Genomic DNA, 21,798 nt, shown 5'->3' on the forward strand with positions numbered 1-21,798 from the left:
CTGAAGCTAAAAAAGATTGATCTTCCCAAGTTCAAATCTGGTCTCAGAAACTTACTATCTGTGTGATTTGGGCAATTCACTTAACCCTATTTGCCTCAGTTTCTTCATTTGTAAAATGAGCTGGAAAAGAAAACTACTGGCAAACCACGCCAGTATCTTTGACAAGAAAACCCTAAATGGGGTGAAGAAGAGTCAGACATGACTGAAAGGCCTGAAGAACAGCATACAATGTAATTATGATGTAGTTCAACTATGATGTATTGGGGAGGGGAGGAAAGTATCCTATATTGTACAATGGAAGTTTTGCTGTGTATGGAAATAAACAACATGAGTTTGAATGTCAATTCTATCAGCTGTGCAATCTTAACCTCTCTGGGCCCCAAAGTCTTATTTGTAAAATGAAGAGGTTCAATCAGATATCTGAGATCCTTTCCAGCACTAAATTTGTGAGCCTCGATTAAGACATAGCACATTGTTTTGTTCATAAAATAATTACTCAATATATGTCCATCAAAAGAGTAAATGAAAAAACAGATTGATTTTTTAAAAATCTTTATATTTTGAAAAATCTGCACGGTTGCTATATTCACAGCACATGCATTATTGAGATTTTGTGAATATTTTTGGTATTTCATAGATGTTGCCTAAGAGTTAGTCTTAATCACCCAAACGAGGACAGTTCTTTTTTTTTTTTTTTTTTTTTTTTTTAGTTTTTGCAAGGCAATGGGGTTAAGTGGCTTGCCCAAGGCCACACAGCTAGGTAATTATTAAGTGTCTGAGGCCAGAATTGAACTCAGGTACTCCTGACTCCAAGGCCAGTGCTCTATCCACTACGCCACCTAGCCACCCCGAGGACAGTTCTTAAATGAGGACTGACATTATAGCATGCACCTTGTACAATTGAGAAAAATTGCAGACCTTAATTTTGTATCTTTCCTCAGTACAAAGATCTAACTAAGCAGCAGAGGCTCTTAGACTACATTATATGCTCATAGAACAGATGCCATATTTTCTATTGAAAAGACAGATCGAGCAATATACTGATGGATAATACAAGAGATAATCAGAAAGTAGAAATAAAATATCATTGCTCTAGGAGACAAAGCATGCAGCATTATTCTCATTGAATGGCCTAAAAGATAGTAGTTGACATCCTACAATATCCTAGAATGTAATCAGACTTTTCTCATCCTTATCTATGACTTAGTCCTTCTGGTGGTTTCCTTTGATATTGATTAAGATTCAGTAATGTCATGAAGATTTTTGACCTCATTGAAGTCAAGAGATTTTTCTGAGTGATAACTATAGAACTGAGTTCAAATTAAATAGTCTGAGGGTCCTGAGCAAAATCACTTTAGTACCCCAAGTAGCTACATCTCTTGGAAGTTCACTGTTTGTGGACCTGGGTTTGGATAAGGGGGTTGGGTGAAAGGGTTTGGTTTTTGTTTTGAAAGGCAGATTTTCAAAATAGAACCTTCAACTGAGCTCATGAGATGATTCAATTGCTGGAATGAACTTCACCTCCTTTTATTTTGGTTAGAAATTTGGTGCCCTAGCTGGTGTGCACGTCACTCTTCTAACTCAAGGGCAATTTTAAAGATATCAACGTCTTATCAGGTCAAGTGTCCAAAAGAACCTGAGAGGGACTATCAAGGTCAGAAATTTTTTCAAGCCAAGGAGTCTATCTTCTGCTCCCTTGTTTTGACTTATAACTACAAATTTGTCTTGTCTAAGTGACCAATCATATTATAAATCAAAGCTTGCATTTCGTGGGGATAGCTATACTATAAGATACTTTGACAGAGGAATGTGAGCTGTAGCTTAAAGTTATATTGGACTTTTCCATTATTTATATTCTGTAGGTTTTGAAACAGTATTCCCTGAAGGCAAGAAAGACAAGATGATCCTGGAAATGCTCAACCCAATGCATTATAACCTCACCGGCATGGTACCTGAAGCAATGCCAGCTGCTACTATGCCAATCCTCCTCCTCACCTGCTTTTTCCTCTTGGTTTGGAGTTATGAAGATACTTCCTTAATACCAGGTAAAATGGAGGTGAAAAGTATTTTTTTGGTAGTTTAGCAGAAAGTTTATTTGTAGGGAAATCTTGAAGAAAATCTTGCCCAATATCATAAAGGCAGAGACAAATTTTTGTTTTTTAAATCAATTGGCAGGACATTTAAAGTCCATCAAGTCCTTTAAAACCATCTATACAAATGCCTCAGTTCTATGCTTTACTTTCTTTCCTAAGGTGCACTTGGCAAGAGTATTCTTTTAAACTGAGGCTTCAGGTGAAGTAAAGTGAGGGAACGCTGGGAAATTGAATTCCAATTATTTTATATTTTTAAATGACATATCTCACTTTTTCTTAGCAAGTGAACTCTGGGCAGTCTTTAGCCTCTCTTTCAACTTTCCCTCCCACTTTGCCTCCAACCCCACTCCCTCTTTTCACTCTATTTTCTCTCCTCTCCTCTTTCTCAGTAAGGGTGGTCAGGCTTAGTGCTCAAGGCTGGATCGGAACTGGGATAGAGAAGAGAGGGAAGGAATCATCTCCATTCCTTTCATTTCCCTCCTTAAGTTCTGTTATAAATCACCACAATGAAATCAATAGAGAGAGGAAACTAGAAATTTGAGATAATTATCCAGATTTTGCAAGCCACAAGACCTACAAAGCTATCATTTTGAGGATTGCCCAGATGATTTCCTGTGAGTATTTATGTCTAGTTTTCAGCTAAAATTTCTCATGGCAGGACTCAGAAAACCTGTGTCAAGTATTGTCTATAATTGTGGTTCATAGCAGTGTATTATGCTTTTGAAAGTCTGGCCAGTACAGTCAGAGCTAACTAGGTAAGTTAGGGCAGAACAAAATTTCTAGCCCTGGCAGAGTAATTAAATATATCATGGAATATTTTTCCTTGAATTATGCAAATAATTGCCTGACTCATTCAAACTGGTACTTTGGCTAGTTTAGTAGTCAATTATTGGGCAAGATCAGTTGACTGACAATAATTAGAGTGGTCAAAAAAATTTCAATCAATTGTTTGATATTTCTATTAGACCTCATTCGAATTATTAATTTCATAATCTATAAGTTCCTAGTACTTTACTTGGTTTGCTGAATTAAACTATAACTTTTATTAGCTATATCTCTCCATTTAAAAATTTAAGTATTTTTCATAAGTAAATATTAAGATTATTTTGAGACAATTTCAAATATTAGGATGAAAAGTGAAAAAGTTAGGATTTTATTTTTTTCTTTCCCTATCTCTGGATGTTAATAAATCATGCAGTTAAAACATCCAAGTGTCTCTGAGTGGATTTTGTTTTCATCCAGATGTTTAGTAACTTGTAGAAACAGTCTAAAATGATTTCCTAAAGAGTAAATGCTACCTTATCTCTTAAGATGTGTGCATAAATCTAATTATAAAAATACCTCCAGAATTTGTTATTGTTCATGTTATAAAATAATCACTTCTACAAAAAACTAATGAAAATTGGTTGATAAATTCTACATTAGAACTGTGTGGGATGGTTTAAATAGATTTTTTAAAAGTTGGTAGCTTACTTAAAAGACTGGTGCTATTATTTAAAAAAAATCTTCTAAAGGAAAACAATCATGTTGTTTTCTTATTTTTAAAATTCATTTATATATATATATATATATGATTTTTTCCATTGTTTTATTATCTGATACACAATGACAGTCATCTTAGAGGGTAAGGGAGAGGCTGTCTTTGTGACTACTCTAATTTAGTTATTGTAAAACTAAATTGTTTTGTGAATTGAGAAGTAGAGAATTAGATCAGATAATTTAGAACAAACTTATATCATCAAAATTGTGAAAGGGAAAAAAAAGTCACCAAACTTAGAATCAAATAACCTGGATTCTAATCTCAGGTCTGCCACCCTTGGGCAGGGAACTTCACATTCCAGGGCTTCCATTGTCTCATTTATTATATGAAGGGTTAGGACTAGATCACCCAGTTTCAAAGTTTTAAGAGTCTTTGATTGTACATTTAATTCTACAATCATTTAGGTTGGTGATGGAAAGGATGTTTCATAGCACTTTCTTCCCATTAAATGTAATGTCATTGACATTTCAAAAATGAAAGAAAATAGAAAGGTTATTTCATAATAAAATCACAAAACTAAATCAAAAATTTAAAAAAACTTTTTACTAGTTAATCCAGATCATTTCTTTTGATGCTTTGAGATGAACAGCATATAATTTATTTTATCACTTAAGGGTCTTTGCAGTTCCCTAGATGTATTTGTATGAGCAATGTGAAGTGGGGAATTGAGTCAATTATTTGAATTCACTGGACCAAAATATCTGTTCTTGGGGGAAGGAAAAGGGAAGAATGAACTGTTGGGTTCAGATTGTACAGATTGGCTGGTATTGATATTGACATTGTTAAGGCTTTGGATAATTGTTCAATTCTTTGACCTGCTTTGTTTAGTCTAAAGTTCTGCTTTCCCAATGAAGCAGTGTTTAAAGGTGAAATTATATGCTTTGATAGTTATTATGATTATTAAAAGACTTATTTGATCTGTCAGTTTAATAATCTATGAAATGGTTATGCCAAAATGAACATTCAATCTAATCTTTACTCAGTCACTTCTTTTTAACATTAAAGTCAGACTTGGAGTATTATTAGACAATTAACATGGTTTAACTATCTTTCACTAAGATTTCCACGTTTGTTATTTGATCAGTTAGTTGACAAAATTATCCAAAATGGGGAATCAGTGTTAGACTTATATTTCCAGTTCTTTTAGGCTTTGCTAGGGCTGATACTAAATTGAACTGCTTCATCTACTAATTATCCCTTATCTATGGAAAGGGAAAATTATTCAAAGTAACACTATTTAAATTATTTTCATGAGAACTCAAGAATTTGCATTAGAATTCAGATGTAAAGTAATTTGCATGATATAAAAACAGCATCTGGTTTTTAATGTGGGCTAAAATGGTTATTATATTTTGAATATTTTTCTAGGTCCTGGTTACTGTATGGGAATTGGGCCCCTCCTTTCACATGGCAGATTTCTATGGATGGGAATAGGCAGTGCCTGTAACTATTACAACAAGATGTATGGTGAATTTATGAGAGTATGGATTGGTGGAGAGGAGACACTCATTATAAGCAAGTAAATATGTTTTTAATCTTTTAAGAGAAAACATTACTAAGTTTTAATTTGTCCCTTTTACTACAAATAATTGCTATTTCATTATCTTAAGAGGTTTTCCATGTTTGCATAATCACAGAAAGTAGAGTAAGTAAAACAAGGTACATAACTAAGCAGTTTACCTGTTAAAATTGGACAGTACAGAGTGAATAATTTAGGGTTTGCCCAAATCTAGAACTTCATACGCAAAACAATTAGAAAGTTGAGTAGTTCTCTAACAAATGTTGACAGAGGATTTGTAGACATATAATACAGATATTAATGAGGGTTTTAAAAGACAATATAAAAAAGCTGAATTAACTGTATTGTTGGATTATAACAACAACAAAAAAATCTTCCTGATCCACTTTGCATGAGGGATAGCTTAATATATTTCCAGTTCTGTACTATTCTGTTCTGCCAAAAGGACAAATCACAGAAAAACACAAGCCAGTTGCATTTTATAGCTCAAGTAGCTTATTTGGAAAACAGGATTGTACATAGTCCAACTGATGGGTAGAAGAAAGCAATTTCTGAATTAATCTAGAAAAAATAAATTATTAAGAAAAAAAGTTTTGAGGGATGGTAATTGTGCAAATTGCCCTTTGAATATTGGTTTGATTTTTGCTATGTGAGGGCAGTCAAAATAAACTAATGTGAATTTAGACTGCATTAAGAGAAGTACAGTGTTCTTTCTGGCCCCAGAGATGTGATGATGTTTGTCCTTCATTCTCAAAGAAGACCATGACATCAGAGGAGGTGATGCTATGATAAGTACTTGAAATGGATTTAGTTAGAGGAGTGCCGAGCTAAGTCACCAGTCTCACTTTTTCCCCTGGAGTCATCTGGAATGTGACCAGATATGAATCAGGACACCTAGAGATGGTCCTAGGTTCAAAGCAATTAGGGTTAAGTGATTTACCCAAGGTCACATAGCTAGTGTCAAGTGTATGAGATCAGATTCAAACTCTTATCCTTCTGACTGCAAGACCAGTGTTCTATTCACTGTGCTACCTAACTGCCCTTCTGACCCTAGTAAGCAAAACTAGAAACAATGCAAGTTGCAAAAAGGTAGATTTAGGCTATCTGTAGGCAAAATCTTCTTATCAATTGGAATCTTCAAAGTAGAATGGACCGTTCCCTAATAGATAAATAGTCAAAGGATATGAATGATTTTCAAAAGAATTGCAAACTAGAAATGGCCATATGAAAAATGTACTCCAAGCCACTAATAAAATACCTAAACTATGTTTACTCTTTGGCTCAACAATCCTCCTACTATACATTTACCCTCAAAGAAAACAAAGACAAAAGTGATTGAATATATATGAAAAACATTTATAGCAGGATTCTTTATGATAGCAAAGAATTGGAAACAAAGTAGGTAGCCTTCACTAGAGCATGACCAAAAAAGACAGGTTGTATGAATGTAATTTAATATTATTGTGTATGAAATTATGAATGAGAAATATAGAAGAATATGGGAACATGATATAGTGCTATGATGATATATATGGAAAAACCACTCAAAGGAAGATGATCCAGGACTTTAGAAAATCAAGGAAAGGTCTATAAAAGTTAAAAATGAAATATATTTCCTCCCTCAAGAGGATTTGGGAGAAAATACTATTAGGGAAGAACATTATATTATGGAATATTGTTAGATTTGATCTCAATCATCAGATAATTTTGCTTAATTGTTTTTTTTTCTCAAAAGAAAGTTCAATTTGAAGGTGTAGGCTGGTAAATGAATATGATGTAAAAAAGTCAACATAGATGGATAACTGGAAGGGACATTAACTATCATCTACTCAAAGAATTCTTAGAGTTTATGTTTTTAATTATTATGTTTTAAAATATTTTGAGAACCTTATTTCAATATAATTACTTTCCTTTATAATAGATTTATGCATTTTTAAATTTTCAAGTGGCATGGTGAATAGAGTACTAAATATGGAGTCATTAAGATCTGAGTTCAGATTTATCCTCACTTACTAGCTCTTGATTCTGGGCAAATCATTTAACTGCTTCCTGTCTTGGTTTCCCCTATAAAATGGGGATAATAATAGAGCCTAACCCCCATGGTTGTTGTGAGGATAAATGGGAGAATATTTGTAAAGTACTTTGCAAACCTCAAAGTACTATATATATATATATATGTATATACATATATATATATATGCTATTGTTATTAACATGCATTTTAAAATATTCTGGGAAGGGTGGTAATCATTTAACCTCTTAATGCCACAGCAGCTCTCTAAGACTACCAGTTGCAGTTCAAGCGCTGATCACCATTTTTAGATAGTTTCCTATTTCCATGAAATTGTGTCTTTTTTAAAAAATGTAAAGTACTTTTGCAAATTGCCTTACTTGAGGTCAAGATTATCAGATAATAAATTGTTGTTTAAACATACTAAATAAGATTTCTGTAGCTTAAAAAAATTACCAAATGTTAGAGCTGGAATTTAGCCATATCTTCCTTGAACTAATACTTTGGAGGAAAACTGGGAAGGGGGTGGTCTAAAAGTATTTTACTATTTGAATTATTTTCTTTTACATTCAGATGATATTGTAGAGCTTCCAAAAATGCCCATTATATAATGTTAATTTGATTTAATCCAAATGGCCACCCTAAATCAAAAGTCAAAACATACTGTTTGATTTTTGCCTCTTTTTTTCTACCTTAGGCAAAGTTCTGGTCAACAAGGTGAAACTCATTTTCCACCTGAACCACTTGATTTATACTCATTTAGAAAGTATTTTGGCCACTTATGCAATCAACTGTCTATGTAACCCGATGAGGATACTTACTGTGGCCTGCCCAATCTCCTACCACTCACCATTTAGCCATTCTTTCCTGTCTAATGCCTTGCCTGTCCCATCTGGGCTTCTGCCTATCCTACCACCTTCTTTCCTCATTAAAAAAGTAAAATGGTTCCATTAACCGTGGGATTTCCAACCATAGTTGATATTCCCAAGAACTAAAGGACATGTTGGTGGAAACAACCCTAAGGGTCATTCATGGGATTTCTAAAAAGAAAGGTACCAGGTTCTGAATTAAGACTGAGAGAGTTTCCCGGCAGGTTAACTCTCTGACAGTCATAGTCATAGTCATAGTCATAGTCATAGTCATAGTCATAGTCATAGTCATAGTCATAGTCATAAAATAGAGTTGTGGGGGGAAGTAATAGAACGAAGCAGCAGATTCAAAAATAAAGCAAGTATTTGCTCCCTAAGTAGACCTCTTTCTCTTCTAGGGTATTTATTGAAATTGATGGCAGAGGACTCTACATTTGGAAGGAAAGAACTTGCAGATCTCACAGTTTAATTCATTTTTAAGGAATATTGTGAGAAATAATATATATTATCATTAGAAGGAGAGTTCTATTAATTATCATGCCCTTCTTGTGTGAACTCAAACAAATCACTTAACCTCTCTGATATCAAAGTTTCCATCTGTAAAGGGTACAATTTGGACTAGATGACCATTCTAATTCTAAATCTATGCTTCTTTCAACTTCAATTAAGCCAAAGATGTTTATTCAAATGGTGATACCTTCACAGTCTTCTTATACCAACCCAAACCTTTCCATTTTCCTCTTTGTACTTTATGCCCAAACTTTTCTCATATACACCAAATTGCCTTTAGTCATTTCACATTTATTCTGTCCTGTTGTTGAAAGCAAGATCTTCCTGGGGAGAAAGTGTTGGATATCAATTACCTTTTCTTTCTGTCCTACCTTCAAATCTTATCCACAGCTACCAGTACCTCTTGAAAAGACCCCCTTTTGACATCAAAAAGCTTTTTCTTTTTGAAAGAAGATTTTCCTAGTCCTTTTTCCTTCTTCTGAAAAGCTTGAAGGTTATATGGAAGTCATGGCTAAACTTGTAGGGAATCAATTATCTAGTTCAAATTAGTTCCAACTTGTTGAAAAAGGAATAGAAATACTTATGGTAAACCCCTTCTGTCCTTTTAGAAAGACAGATATATCAAATCCAAAGATTTAAGGCAGACTTAGAATTGATTTTGGATGACCTTAAATGGACTGGGTGGATATGATCATTCATTGCTAAGTGAGTCTCCTTTCCAATTACATTGGAAATGTAATGAGGCTATAAAGAAATAAGCTATAAAGAAATAATTCCACAAGCTTTGTGTATTATAAGGTCAGTGAAGGGGATCAGGAGGCAGGGAACTTAGTGATTGCTCAGGTCCTCCTGCTGAGGAAATCCCCTCTACCAATAAAGATTGCAACTTGTCTATGACTCATTTAAGTCAGAAATTTGACTGGAGCTCTAGGAGGCTGACTGAAAAAACAAACATTTATTAAAAGCCTACTCTGTGTCAAAGTACTTTACAAATATTTTCTCACTTGTTCCTCATACCAACCTTAGGGGAAGGCACTCCATTTTAGTTGAGAAACAGAGGCAGATAGAAGGTAAAGGATTTACCTGAGATCACCCAGCTAAGAGCATGTAAGGCTGGATTTGAACTCAAGTCTTCCTGATTCTGGTGCTCTATCCACTATGCCACCTAGCCGGCTAGGACATCTAGAGCTGTTAGGTTTGCCAAGTGCTTTACAAATATTATCATATCCTCATAATAACCCTAGGATTTGGGTGTTATTATCCCTGTTTTACTAATGAGGACACTGAAGCAGATAGAGGTTAAATAACTTGCTCAGGTCACAGAGTCTGTAAATATCTTAGGCTGGATTTGAACTCAAATTTTCCTGACTCCAAGACTAGCAATTTATATGCTGCTCTCCCTCACTGCCTTGCCCAAGGTGACATAACTAGTTATTATTAATGGTCAAATCTGACTCCAAATCTATTGCTTTATCATACTTTGTCATATCATATCATGTCTTTCTATTACCAATATCTTCAAACCAATCAAATTGTCAGATTTTTTTTATCAATTAACAAGTATTTATTAAATTCCTACACTGTGCCAGTATTGGGGACTGCAAGCAATCCCTGACCTCAGGAAGCTTATATTCTAACAGGGTAGACACCATATTTACATATGTGGGTAGCTTATAGCACCCACTTTAATGTTTATTGACTGAATGACTATGTATATACAGCAAATGCCTTGTATCTATTGACATGTATATACTAACTGTCTAAAATTCTTAGAGGACATAATCATTGGAAGTTGGGGGAATAGGAGAGGCATCCTGAAGAGGTGAGTCTTGTAGGAAACAGAGAACAAGGACTTGGGAGTAGGGGTAGAACTGGACCACAAACACGTGACCCAAACATATTCAATGCTTTCATTTCAAGAACTTTCTCTATGAGGTTGTTAAGTATTCATTTTCTATCGAAAGAAATTCAATGTGTGTGTATATGTGTATGCAGGGAAAAAAATTGTTTATAAGTAATAGATATAGCCTGTAAGGAATCTCAGGGACCATCTAATTTCATCTCCTCATTTACAGTAGAGGAAACCTAGAACTGAGGGAGTTGAAGGGACTTGCCTTGGTCATATAGGTGGTATGTATTAGAGGTAGGATTTGAATCCAGGTCTTCTTAGTTCAGAGGTAGTGCACCATGATTTTTGCCCATTCCTTTAGTAGGAAAATAAAAATCACTGGATATGAAGTTAAAAGACCTCATTCAAATGTAGATCCCAATACTTACAACCTGCATGATCCTTGTTTAACTCTTTCCTTGGGGCGGCTAGGTGGCGTAGTGGATAAAGCACTGGCCCTGGAGTCAGGAGTACCTGGGTTCAAATCTGATCTTAATTACCTAGCTGTGTGGCCTTGGGCAAGCCACTTAACCCTGTTTGCCTTGCAAAAATCTAAAAAAAAAACAAAACAAAACCCCCAACTCTTTCCTCAAATTGGGCTACATTTTTTTTAATCTGTAAACTATGGAGTTTAGTCTACCAGTATCTCTAAGAAAGAGGTCCATCTCTGAACCTGTAATCCTACAACCTCTCCCTTTTTTTGTTCTTTATTCTTAAAGTTTAGTTTCAGCATTTTTAAGAGGTTAGCTCCCTCTATTGGACATTATTTTCAGACAGCACAATTGTTGCCTGAAGCAGCACTGAAAGAAACATACAAATAGCAAAACAACAAAAATTTATCAATAATTTCCTGACACTTTACATGTACATGCACTGAATAATTTAGTTTAAGCAAGTGCAAAAGTTACAGAGATAACAGCCAAAAATGAAAAAAAAAGGATATGTATTCATAAGGCATCCAAGGTAGTCTTGCTATGCTTTGCTCTATATCTTTTTGTTTTTTTAAAAACAGGGAATTCAGCACCAAATCTCTGCTAAATTTATGAGATATTGGGGCAGTAGCAAATAATGCTACCACTCATAGGACCAAGGCAAGTTCCTTCAACTCCCTCAGTTCTAGGTTTCCTCAACTGTAAATGAGGAGATAAAATTAGATGGTCCCTTAAATTCCCTACAGGCTATATCTATTACTTATAACCAATTTTTGCTGTATACACATATACCTGAGATATCTGATCTCTGTGTTTTGAGGTTTCCATATCCCTATAGGGTGTTCTGGGATATGTTGAGGTAGGAATAGAAATATTTTCCGAAAAGCCCTTCTGTCCTTTCAGAAAGATAGATGTATCAAACTCAGAGAATTAAGGCAAGTTTAGAAATGGTTAATAGTTTTATAAAATTTGCTGCACTTTCTACTTTGAAGGAAGATCCTAGAATGAAATAGAATAATATTTTGTCATCTCTATTTGTTTGTTAAAAAGAATGAAAAAACTTTACAAAACTTTGTTGCATTAGGATATTTGAATTAAAAGCAGGAGAATGTTTTTTTTTAACACTGAGTGTTTTGATTCAAAGATGGAATCTTTTTTCTGAAAGATGTTTGGTTCATTACCATTTAGACTTTAGGTAGCCTATGCCTTGAATTGCAAATTCTTGTTTTCCTTTATTTATTCTGCTATTAGTTCAAGTGTTTATTAAGTGAGTCATTTCAATGTGGTTAATTAAACAGGATTGAAATTGTTAAGACTTATAGCAAATACTTAAATTGAGGTCCAGGCAAGTAACTATATATTCTAGGTTAAAAAATAATTCTCACTTTAAATTTTCAAAAAAATATGTGTCCATGTGTGATGAGGGCTATTGAAAAGATATAAGTAGTTTTTTATATGCACATGTTATTTAGCCCATCTCAACCACAGTTTCTTCCTCTCTAAAATGGCAATAGTAGATGCTATCATCTACCTCACAAAGTTCTGTTGAAGTTCAGACAAGCTAATACATGTAAAGTGCTTTGCAAATCTACAAGCATTATATACATGGTAGCTATTTTTTATCAGTATCATTATTATAAATATGGAAACTGATGTCCTAAGAGTAATGAATGCTGTAATACGGGTTTAATTGTATTTTTAAAATTGTGTTTGTTTCTAATAATGCCTAAATAGGATAAGAATCTCATGGCTAAAAACTGTTCTCATCAAAATATTCAGTCTAGGACTCTATAAGACAAAATGATAATGGATGACTGAAAAAAATATTCTGTATGTGAGATATTGCTAAGAAGTTAACTTCTAGAGCATATGGTACACACATACACACACACACACACACACACACACACACGAACACACACATAGAGTGTCCATTTTTCAGAATATATGAATCATTACTTCCATTCTCACTTTGCTTTGGTCATCAAGAGTTGGCCATGCTCTGACTTTCTTTGCCATATTATAATGTCAGTCTAATGGAAGAACTACCTGCTTTTTTGCTGACACTGACCGATCAATCTCTAGTAATTCTTCTATAATCTTCCCTTGTGGAGGTTGGGGGAGCGGAATGTAGACTGGGTCTACCAGTTTTCTTAGTCTGTTTTAAGCCAGAATTGTATCCTTGAGCATTCTGAGAATTTCTTAGCCTTCATCCTTGGTAGAACTATTAAGTATAATAAGTGCCAAATAAATGTCTATTGATTGATTCAGTCAAGAAAAGACTGTTTATGACAACAGATTGCTAAACATCTCCTAAGAACATTCACAATCGATTAGCCAATAAATCAACAAGCATTTATTAACTTAATATGTACTGGGCCATAGGAATATAAACATAAATAATCAAACAATTACTACTCTCATAGAGCTTAGTTCTTTAGACTATCTCTTGCTCATAGTAATTTATTTTCACTCTCAATTTCTTCATCATGCAGGGAATCAATCTAAGAACTGAGAATTTTTGAAATTTTTGAATTTGGAAAATAATGGAGTCACAATAGTCACAGTAACTTGTTATTGCCCTTGCTGGTTTATTTTTATTTTAGTTTACCCTGCTACAATAGAGTGATGATTCAAGATCTCATTGCTGTAATGAACATGAGCACCATTATCATGAATTACTTACTGCAATATGGGAGAATATTTCATAAACAATGGGTTCCAATGGGAATCTTGGCGTCTTGTACTTCTCAAGCATAACTCAAAAGGAATCTTCTCCAGATATAATTCCAACTCAGTTTGAGCCACCAGTCAGGGCAAGTTACCAAGGAAACAGGAAAAATTCCTTAACTATCCTTCTACCTTAAGACACTGGAATATGATAGCTACCACTGTAATAATGGCAAAAGCCCCCTGTAAGAACAGAGGAACTCTTCTTACTCTCTTCCTATCTTTATCATTCTTTAAAATCTCTCTCAGAATGGAACAGAAGAAACTATGAGTGATAGATGGGTATTGATGGAACAGCTTTTGGTAGAAGTCTAAGATAGTGAGGTATGAACCAGACCAGCATCTGCTCACTGTCTGTTCCACTCTTAAAAAAGAAAAGGGTTGTTAGTGTGGTATGGGGCTGGGGTGGGGAAAAGGTTAAATGTAGGTGTAAATGCTTGGAGGGTATGGGACAAGTTAGTGACTTCTGAGTCTGGTACTATTGAGTTTCAGATTCTTCCATTTCTTTGAGGTGAGTAGATTGAATCTTTGGGTTACTAATGGTGATCAATTTTGAAAGGAAGAAAAGAGAAGGAATGTAATGAATAAGAATCTTCTGGGTTGTCTTAGTACAGGGATCTCCAATCTGTCAGAAAATTTACAGGGAGACAGATAGCAGGGAGCATTCTGAGAGTTTTTGGTTTGGTTTGGTTTGTTTGAGAGTTTTTTGGTCCACTAAAATGACCTGAGATAAGTTCAAAGTTCTTTTGCATTCCATCTTATTAATCTTTTCACCAAACTGGTTCTCCAACTCTTTACATCTCTTTATAGTTATATAGCATCAATAAAACATTTTCCTAATGAGATCTAAAAAAAGCTAACTGAACCTTCCTTAGCAGTCAAGAGCATTTATTAAGACTCACAGTGATCCAGGTACTATTCTGGCTGCTGAGTGTACACATCTTTAAAAAAAAAAAAAGGAAACAATTCTAACTTTCACTAATATTTTCTCAGAGGAAGATAAATACAAATAACTATTTACCAAATAAATGCATGATAATTAAGTACAGGGTATAAGGATAGAGATCACTTAAGCCAGAAGGGATCAAGAAGGGCTCTGTATAGAAGGGGGTATTTGAGTTATGCCTTGAAAGAAATGGAGGTAAGTAAGGAATTCATTTCAGATAGGAATGATAGACAGTAGTATAAATTCATGAAGTTGGTAAATAGATTGTTCTTATCTGAGAAAAAGAGAGAAAGCCAATTTTGACTGTCTGAAAAGATGAGTTAGGACTGGGTTGTGAAGTGCCAAGGGAGTTAAATTTTCTCTCTGAGGCAATAGGGAACCATTAGAAATCATTGAGTAGGGAAGTGGCATGATCAGATTTGGGTTTAAGAAACTGACAGCTGTGAAATAGATGGAAAGCACATGTTCAAATCAGTTTATATATGTAAATTTATATTTATTAAAGAACATTTCCTAATAAAAATTCTCTATATTTTTTCTATCTTTTCAGGTCTTCGAGTATGTTCCATATAATGAAACATAGTCACTATATTTCTAGGTTTGGGAGTAAACTTGGTTTACAGTGTATTGGAATGCATGAAAATGGTGTCATATTTAATAATAACCCAGCTCTCTGGAAAGTTATTCGCCCTTTCTTTACAAAAGGTAATGAAGTTTTTCTGGACTCCCATCCTTACATTCTTTTTTCCAGATGAACTTTGACAATTCTACTCAATCCTGTTATTTTGTGGATTGAGGTTCAAAATCTCCTGATCAGAATGGCCCCTTCATGGAACAGTAGGAGAGACAGTCTCTGCATGTTTAGTTAGTTCAATCTAGAACCATTTGTCACTAAAAAAATTTTCTCCATACCATGTCAAACAACTAAGCTGATTGACTCAGTCACATGTTTGTCAGTGATAGATTCATGGATGATGGATCATAGAAGTCATTGAACTGAAGGACGTTACAGATGATATAATCTAACTTCTTCACATCACATATGACAAAGCTGAGAAGCAAAGAGGGTAAGAGATGTGATCTGTCTTGGTTCAAATCCTGCCTCAGAAACATCGTGTGTGAAACTGATCATCTCAAAGCTATAAGTAGCAATGTGACAGGAAGGGGAAGTTCCTCACCAAGACCTCCTCATATCTGCTTCTCCTTTGCAAAGACCCCAATCATGGTGCAAGCCTCAGAACTCCCAAGCCTGTCTTGATGCCACTGGGTCACACAAGACTTCAGATGTTCTGAGTATATATTACTAACCTTTGAGGTAAATATTAAGAAAAATAGGTATGCCTTTGTATAACTCATTCCTCAATTGCCTCTATTCAAGACAAAACACTGTTCTGGATGAACCATGGATCTGTGCTTGCATGGTTATTTCCACATTCAGATGTTGTGTAGGTTCAACTGGAGAGTACCAGTTAATTAGCTAATCTATATAGAAGATGAAACCCTATTTGCATGACTTCTAGAATAGGAGAAAAATGTGTAAGTATCAAGCGAGCCCCTCATCCAAATGTTCATCAATGCTACTGAACAGACTTGTCACATATTGGGGGAAATGAATCTCTTTCCCTACTACACTAATCTAAGTGAATGCACAGACTATGAGGGGATGGTTATATTCATCCCCATCCCCCTGCACCAGGATCATCTAAGTCAAAAAGGATCAAAGAATCATAGATTTAGAGAGTTGTAAGAGCTATTAGAAGTCATCTAGGCTAATGCCTTCATTTTCAATATGAGGGAACTAAGGCCCAGAAAAATTAAGTGATTTGCTCAATGTATTCAATGTATTAAATTTGCTCAATATATGTATATATATATATATAAATATATATATATATAACAGCTATAATTTTCAAACCCAAGTCTGATTTCAAATCCAATCATCTTCACTCAGACTTATTAAGAGCAGTTAGCTTTCACTAACAACTTTTCTAGCACTAAAGAAGTAGTATGATTTTAAGTTTATTATCAGGCTACCATTGACATCTCTATCTCAGGCCTACAAAGAAGCCTGAAGAGATGTAGATTGTAAATAGTCCCCAAAACTAGACCATACTTAATCATCTGTGAGCTCAAATGAATTCATATTACCTAATTAAAATTAAACTTATACATTAGTATTTTTAAATGATCACTGAGAGTCAATTGCATTTCTTGATGAAACTATCTTTCATCCCCAAGGCAACAGCTTCATGATTATTCTCTGCCCCAGAAGAACATTCATTTGCGGCAGTCTGATAAGCCATCAGCTGTCTGGCTATGTCTTCTGTAGTGAAGTGAAGGAAATGAAAGTGAAGTGAAGTGAAGTGAGACTAAGGGAGTGAATAATTCAGGAAATGGGTCACAATTCTTGCTTCTGAGGAATCCCCCCCCCCCCGAACATCCTAGACTCTAGTTATCTATCTATATTGATAGAATACACCATTTCCTTGTTCCACTCTCAACTTCCTTTGGTCTATATGTTCATCCAGTCTTTGGGGCAAATGTTTGACATTTAAACATCTTCCACTTAAATCCATGTCTGTTGGTAAGTGACCTGAAAGTTTGTCTTAAAGAGTATTTCAGACTCTTTAACACACTAGCAAAACCCCAAAGTGCTAAACATGTTCAAACCCTTGAGTAACTGGGAGTCTTTAGTTCTATTTCTGGACTATGGACTTTGCCTAACTGAATTATTCTGATTTTAATTCTGGTTTACTGACTGTTTTATATGTGTGTGCTTTTTAGCTTTGTCTGGGCCAGGCCTTGTGCGCATGGTGGCTGTTTGTGTTAACTCAACTGTAATTCATCTGGACAAACTGGAGGATGTCACCAATGAATTTGGTTATGTCAATGTGCTGAACCTCATGAGACGAATTATGTTGGATACCTCCAATGTCCTCTTCTTGGGGATCCCTCTGGATGGTACTGAAAATCTTGTTCTTGTCACATTATATTTTATCCTTTTATTGATGAGAGAGCCAGATTCTTACCTCTGCAAGAAGACTCCTGCAAGCTTGTTCTTTTTTATGAATTTATTCTTGATTATATATTTAATTTATCTTATGGGGTTTGTTTTTCCAAGTGTGTATGTTTTCCTTCCCATATGACTTAAAGATATTTTAGAATGGTAATTATGACTTTTATTGCTTTTATATATCTCTATTCAGGTCTGAAATGTTGCTCTGTACACAGTAGAAGTTTAATCCATGTGGTTAACATACTATTATGACCATAAGCTAAAACAAATGAATTTAATTTGTTAGTTGAGACATCCTGTTGCCAACCAAACTGAACTTTTATATATGCTTCCAATCATTATTCCCCATTCTCCTCTAAAATATATAAAAACTATATATGATATATAAAATAGCAAAAATAGAATACCTGCAGCTATCAAAGTTTGCCACAACAGAAGCGGGGACCAGAATGACGAGGGTAATTGTCTCACTATACTCTGCCCTTTTTGTACACATCCAAACTATTTTGTCCTGTATTGGTACCACATTTTAGAAAGGGTATTGACAGCAGAGCACATTCATAAATGCAAGTGACCAAAATGGTGAGGAGGTTTAAATCTATCTCACAAGAGGATCATTTGCAGGAAATAGGGATGTTATCTTGGACAAGAGAAAAAGGGGAAAAAAGAGGAAGAAAGTTATTTGAAAAAAAATTGAAGATTTTACATAGAAAAGGAATTGTACTTATTCTGCTTTGTACCAGAGACAAGAACAACTAGAACCAGTAAAATTTTGGGGAAACAGATTTCAATCAAATAACTAAAAGTTTCTTAATTAGAGCTTATCTGGTATAGAAAGAGCTGACTCAGGTTTCTTCTCAATGGAGGCTTTCAGAGAAGAGTCAGATGGAGATCTAGAAGGGATTCTTTTATGGATAGAAGTTGAGCTAGGTGACTCCTGAGATTCTGTCCAGCTCTTAGAGTCTGAATTCTATTTGTCATTCACTTATTCAAACTTCCCTTAGACAAGAAACCTCATGAAAATTGAAGGTGCTATATAGAGGTTAGCTAATTCTGAAATAGCCTTAGATCTCTTAAGAGCCTAATAATTAATTCAAATAAAAACTTCATTTTATAGAAAATATTTAATGGAAATGACGAATTGTCAGGTATCTTATGAATATAATAAGTCTAAATAATGCCAGACAGATTATTTACATTCACTAATTCACTAAATAATTCATTAAATAATCATCAACACCATCCTTCAGCCTATGTTGAAGAAACCTGGTGTTATTTGAGAGAACTATTTTTATTTCTCCACATTATTGTGTAATTTGGCTGTGTAGATCTGGCTACCCTGTGGATGTGTTTAATCAATAGCACCAAGTGAAATGAAGATTTTGTAGTTACCCCTCATTAGAAAGAATGGTAGTTCTTTGCCCTTAAGTACCATTCCATGGATTTTGTCTCCTACAACTACTGATTTCCATTCTTCTAGAGAATAGCATGAGTTTGAATTGTGTGACCATAGAGGCTTGTCCTATGGTATATGTGAAACTCTGTCCTATGTCAACAAAACCCAAAGTGGAGAACTGGCAATTATCTAGTTCATTTGACTAATGTAGAGACATAGATAGGTGAGTTGAATAATTGAAAACATGACTAATGTGGTGTTTCTCACTTGTCTAAAACTATAGAAAATGACATTGCTTTGCTTAATAGAGAACCACAGGTAGCTAAGAACCTGCTATTTGAGAATCTTTGGGGAATATGCTTTGTTCAAAGCAGTCTTTTTTGGCCGACACATTACTTAAACTGGTTTTTTATTTTTATTTTCAGAAAATGCCATTGTGGTCAAAATACAGAGCTACTTTGATGCTTGGCAAGCTCTTCTTCTCAAACCAGACATCTTTTTTAAGATATCTTGGCTATACAAAAAGTATGAAAAGTCTGTGTAAGTAACATTAACTTTAAAAATTTGAGAGGTCAGATTTCTTCCTTTCTAAATTTGCTTTTCCTTTCCAATAAGTTTTCTTTTATAAATGGTCTTTTGAGATCTATGCTATAAATAGGTTATATTATATTGTTGTCTCAGACCAAATTACAAAGAAGGAATGTTCTTGATGGGTATTTTTGATGTGGAACTATCTAGATGATTTGTGTGTTCATTCTAGAGTTTGGGGCTGGAATACTTTTGTTTTGCTGGAGAGAAAGATTGGTTTACCCCATTTCTACTACTTAATAATGAGCTTTTTTTCCTCTAAAGTAGGGATTCATCTTTTCTGTCATGGACTCCTTTTGCAGTCTGCTAAAGTTTATGGACCCCTTGCCAGAGTAAAAAGTAAAAGACATAAGAATACAAAAGGACAGAATTTTATTGAAATAAAGTCATCAAAATATAAAAAAATCAAATTAATAAACATCCCAAACTGTGGAACCCTTGTGCTAGACTACTCTTTTTTAAGCCACAGAATCATTATAGTTTTGTTACTTCAGAACCTGTAGAGATTTTATAAAACTCTTTGGGGCTGAAACAGTTGCAGTTAAATGAAAATTACTGAAACTATAAACAAAACCATGTGAATATCTATGAAGGAAATATTATATGCGCATGTTTTGGAGTCTTTTGGCTGGACTTGAAAATAGCAAAAGTATAATGTATAAAGAGTTGGAAGTTTTGATCATGGCCCATTGGAGAGTTAAGCAATTGGAGTTCACAGACTAGCTGGCACTTATTCAGATGAGAGAAAAAGCATCCAACTCATAATTAATTGAAAATTGAAGGTTGAAGGAATATATAAGTAGGAAGCAAGCAAACATTTTTTGTACCTTATGATGTGCCAGACATTGTGCTAAATACTTTACAAATTTTATTTCATTAGTTCCTCACAACAATCCCATGAGGTGTCATTGTCCCCAACTACAGATGAGAAAACTGAGGTAGGCAGAGTTAAGTGACTAACTCAGGGTCACACAGTCAATAAGTATTTAAGACTAGTTTTTGAACTCAGGTTTTTCTGATTCCAGGCTTAGCACTATGCCATCGAGCTGCTTCAAATGAAGATAAATCAAAATTTATATGAAAAGATTCATTATGACTTTATTTCAGAAGGATATACATTTTAATATGGAATTACAATACTCCCCCAAAAAAAGAATATGATAGCTACATTAGGAGAAGCTGAGAAACTGCCTTCTTTCTCCATTTCACCACTTATTTCATGTGAGAAATCAACAACACTCTATTTGGACTAAAGAAATCTATAAACCTACAAGTATTTTTAATTCTTGTTACTGTTTTACAATCTTCATTAGAAAAAATATATAACTATATCTGTATACAGTATTTTCTTCAGCAGATTATATATACTAACATTAGCTCAATACAAAAAAAATTTATCATGACCCATGAAAAAGGATGAAATATACTTTTGGGAACTATTTCATATTTTTATGTTGAAAATAATAAAAAATATTCCAAAATTTAAAAAATATTTTAGATATATTAAGAGAACCAGGGATAGATAATCTCTTTGCATCACCTATTTCCTACTAAACATTTCAAAGTAGCTGTCTTATAAGCATTTTAAATTCTGCATGTTCAAAGCAGAACTCTATCATCTTTTTCTCCCCCTTCCCTGTATCTTCCTAATTTCCTTTTATTTTGTCAAGAGCACTGCTGTCCTTCCAATCCCCCAAGCTCTCAACCTCAGGGTATCACCCTTCACTTTTCATGTAACTTACCTCACTTTGCAAGATCTTATCTTTTCTGTCTCTCTAACATCTCTTACAACTGACATTTCCACTCACATGGCTCTCTAGTTCAAGTTCCCCAAACCTCTTATTGATTACAATAGCCTCCCACTTGTTCCATTTGCCTCAGGCCTCTCCTCACTCTGATCTATCCTCCGTTCAAGCTGTCCAGAAGTTCAGGTTAGATCATAACTTCCTAATTAATCATCTCTATTGGCTCCCCCAGGACCAAATATTAAACTACTCTGTTCTTTCATAATATAATTCCAGTCTACATTTTCAATCATATGCATTAGTCTTCTTTATAAACACTGCAATCCAGGCAAATTGGCCTTCATTCTGATTGTCAGACATAGAATTCCATGTCATTCCCCAGGTCTTTGTACTGGTTATCATACCAGGAACACATCCTTTCCGTCCTCTGTCTCCTTAAATCCCTAGCTTTCTTCAAGACTCAGTCCAAGTACTTTTTTAGGGTTTTTTTTTTGCAGGGCAAATGGGGTTAAGTGG

At 34.5% G+C, this 21,798-nt stretch overlaps 1 protein-coding gene across 1 annotated transcript in view; it reads left to right on the top strand.

Annotated features, from left to right (window-relative positions):
- Positions 1-21,798, top strand: part of CYP19A1 (cytochrome P450 family 19 subfamily A member 1) — a 50,999-nt gene that overhangs the window by 19,964 nt on the left and 9,237 nt on the right. Inside the window, exons 2-6 of the mRNA XM_074231940.1 lie at positions 1,863-2,045; positions 5,002-5,152; positions 15,088-15,242; positions 17,322-17,498; positions 19,375-19,489. Of these exons, the coding sequence (XP_074088041.1) occupies positions 1,863-2,045; positions 5,002-5,152; positions 15,088-15,242; positions 17,322-17,498; positions 19,375-19,489 (781 nt within the window). The remainder of the gene's footprint in view (positions 1-1,862; positions 2,046-5,001; positions 5,153-15,087; positions 15,243-17,321; positions 17,499-19,374; positions 19,490-21,798) is intronic.

This window comes from Macrotis lagotis, chromosome 4, assembly GCF_037893015.1.
Source record: "Macrotis lagotis isolate mMagLag1 chromosome 4, bilby.v1.9.chrom.fasta, whole genome shotgun sequence".
Classification (NCBI taxonomy): domain Eukaryota; kingdom Metazoa; phylum Chordata; class Mammalia; order Peramelemorphia; family Peramelidae; genus Macrotis; species Macrotis lagotis.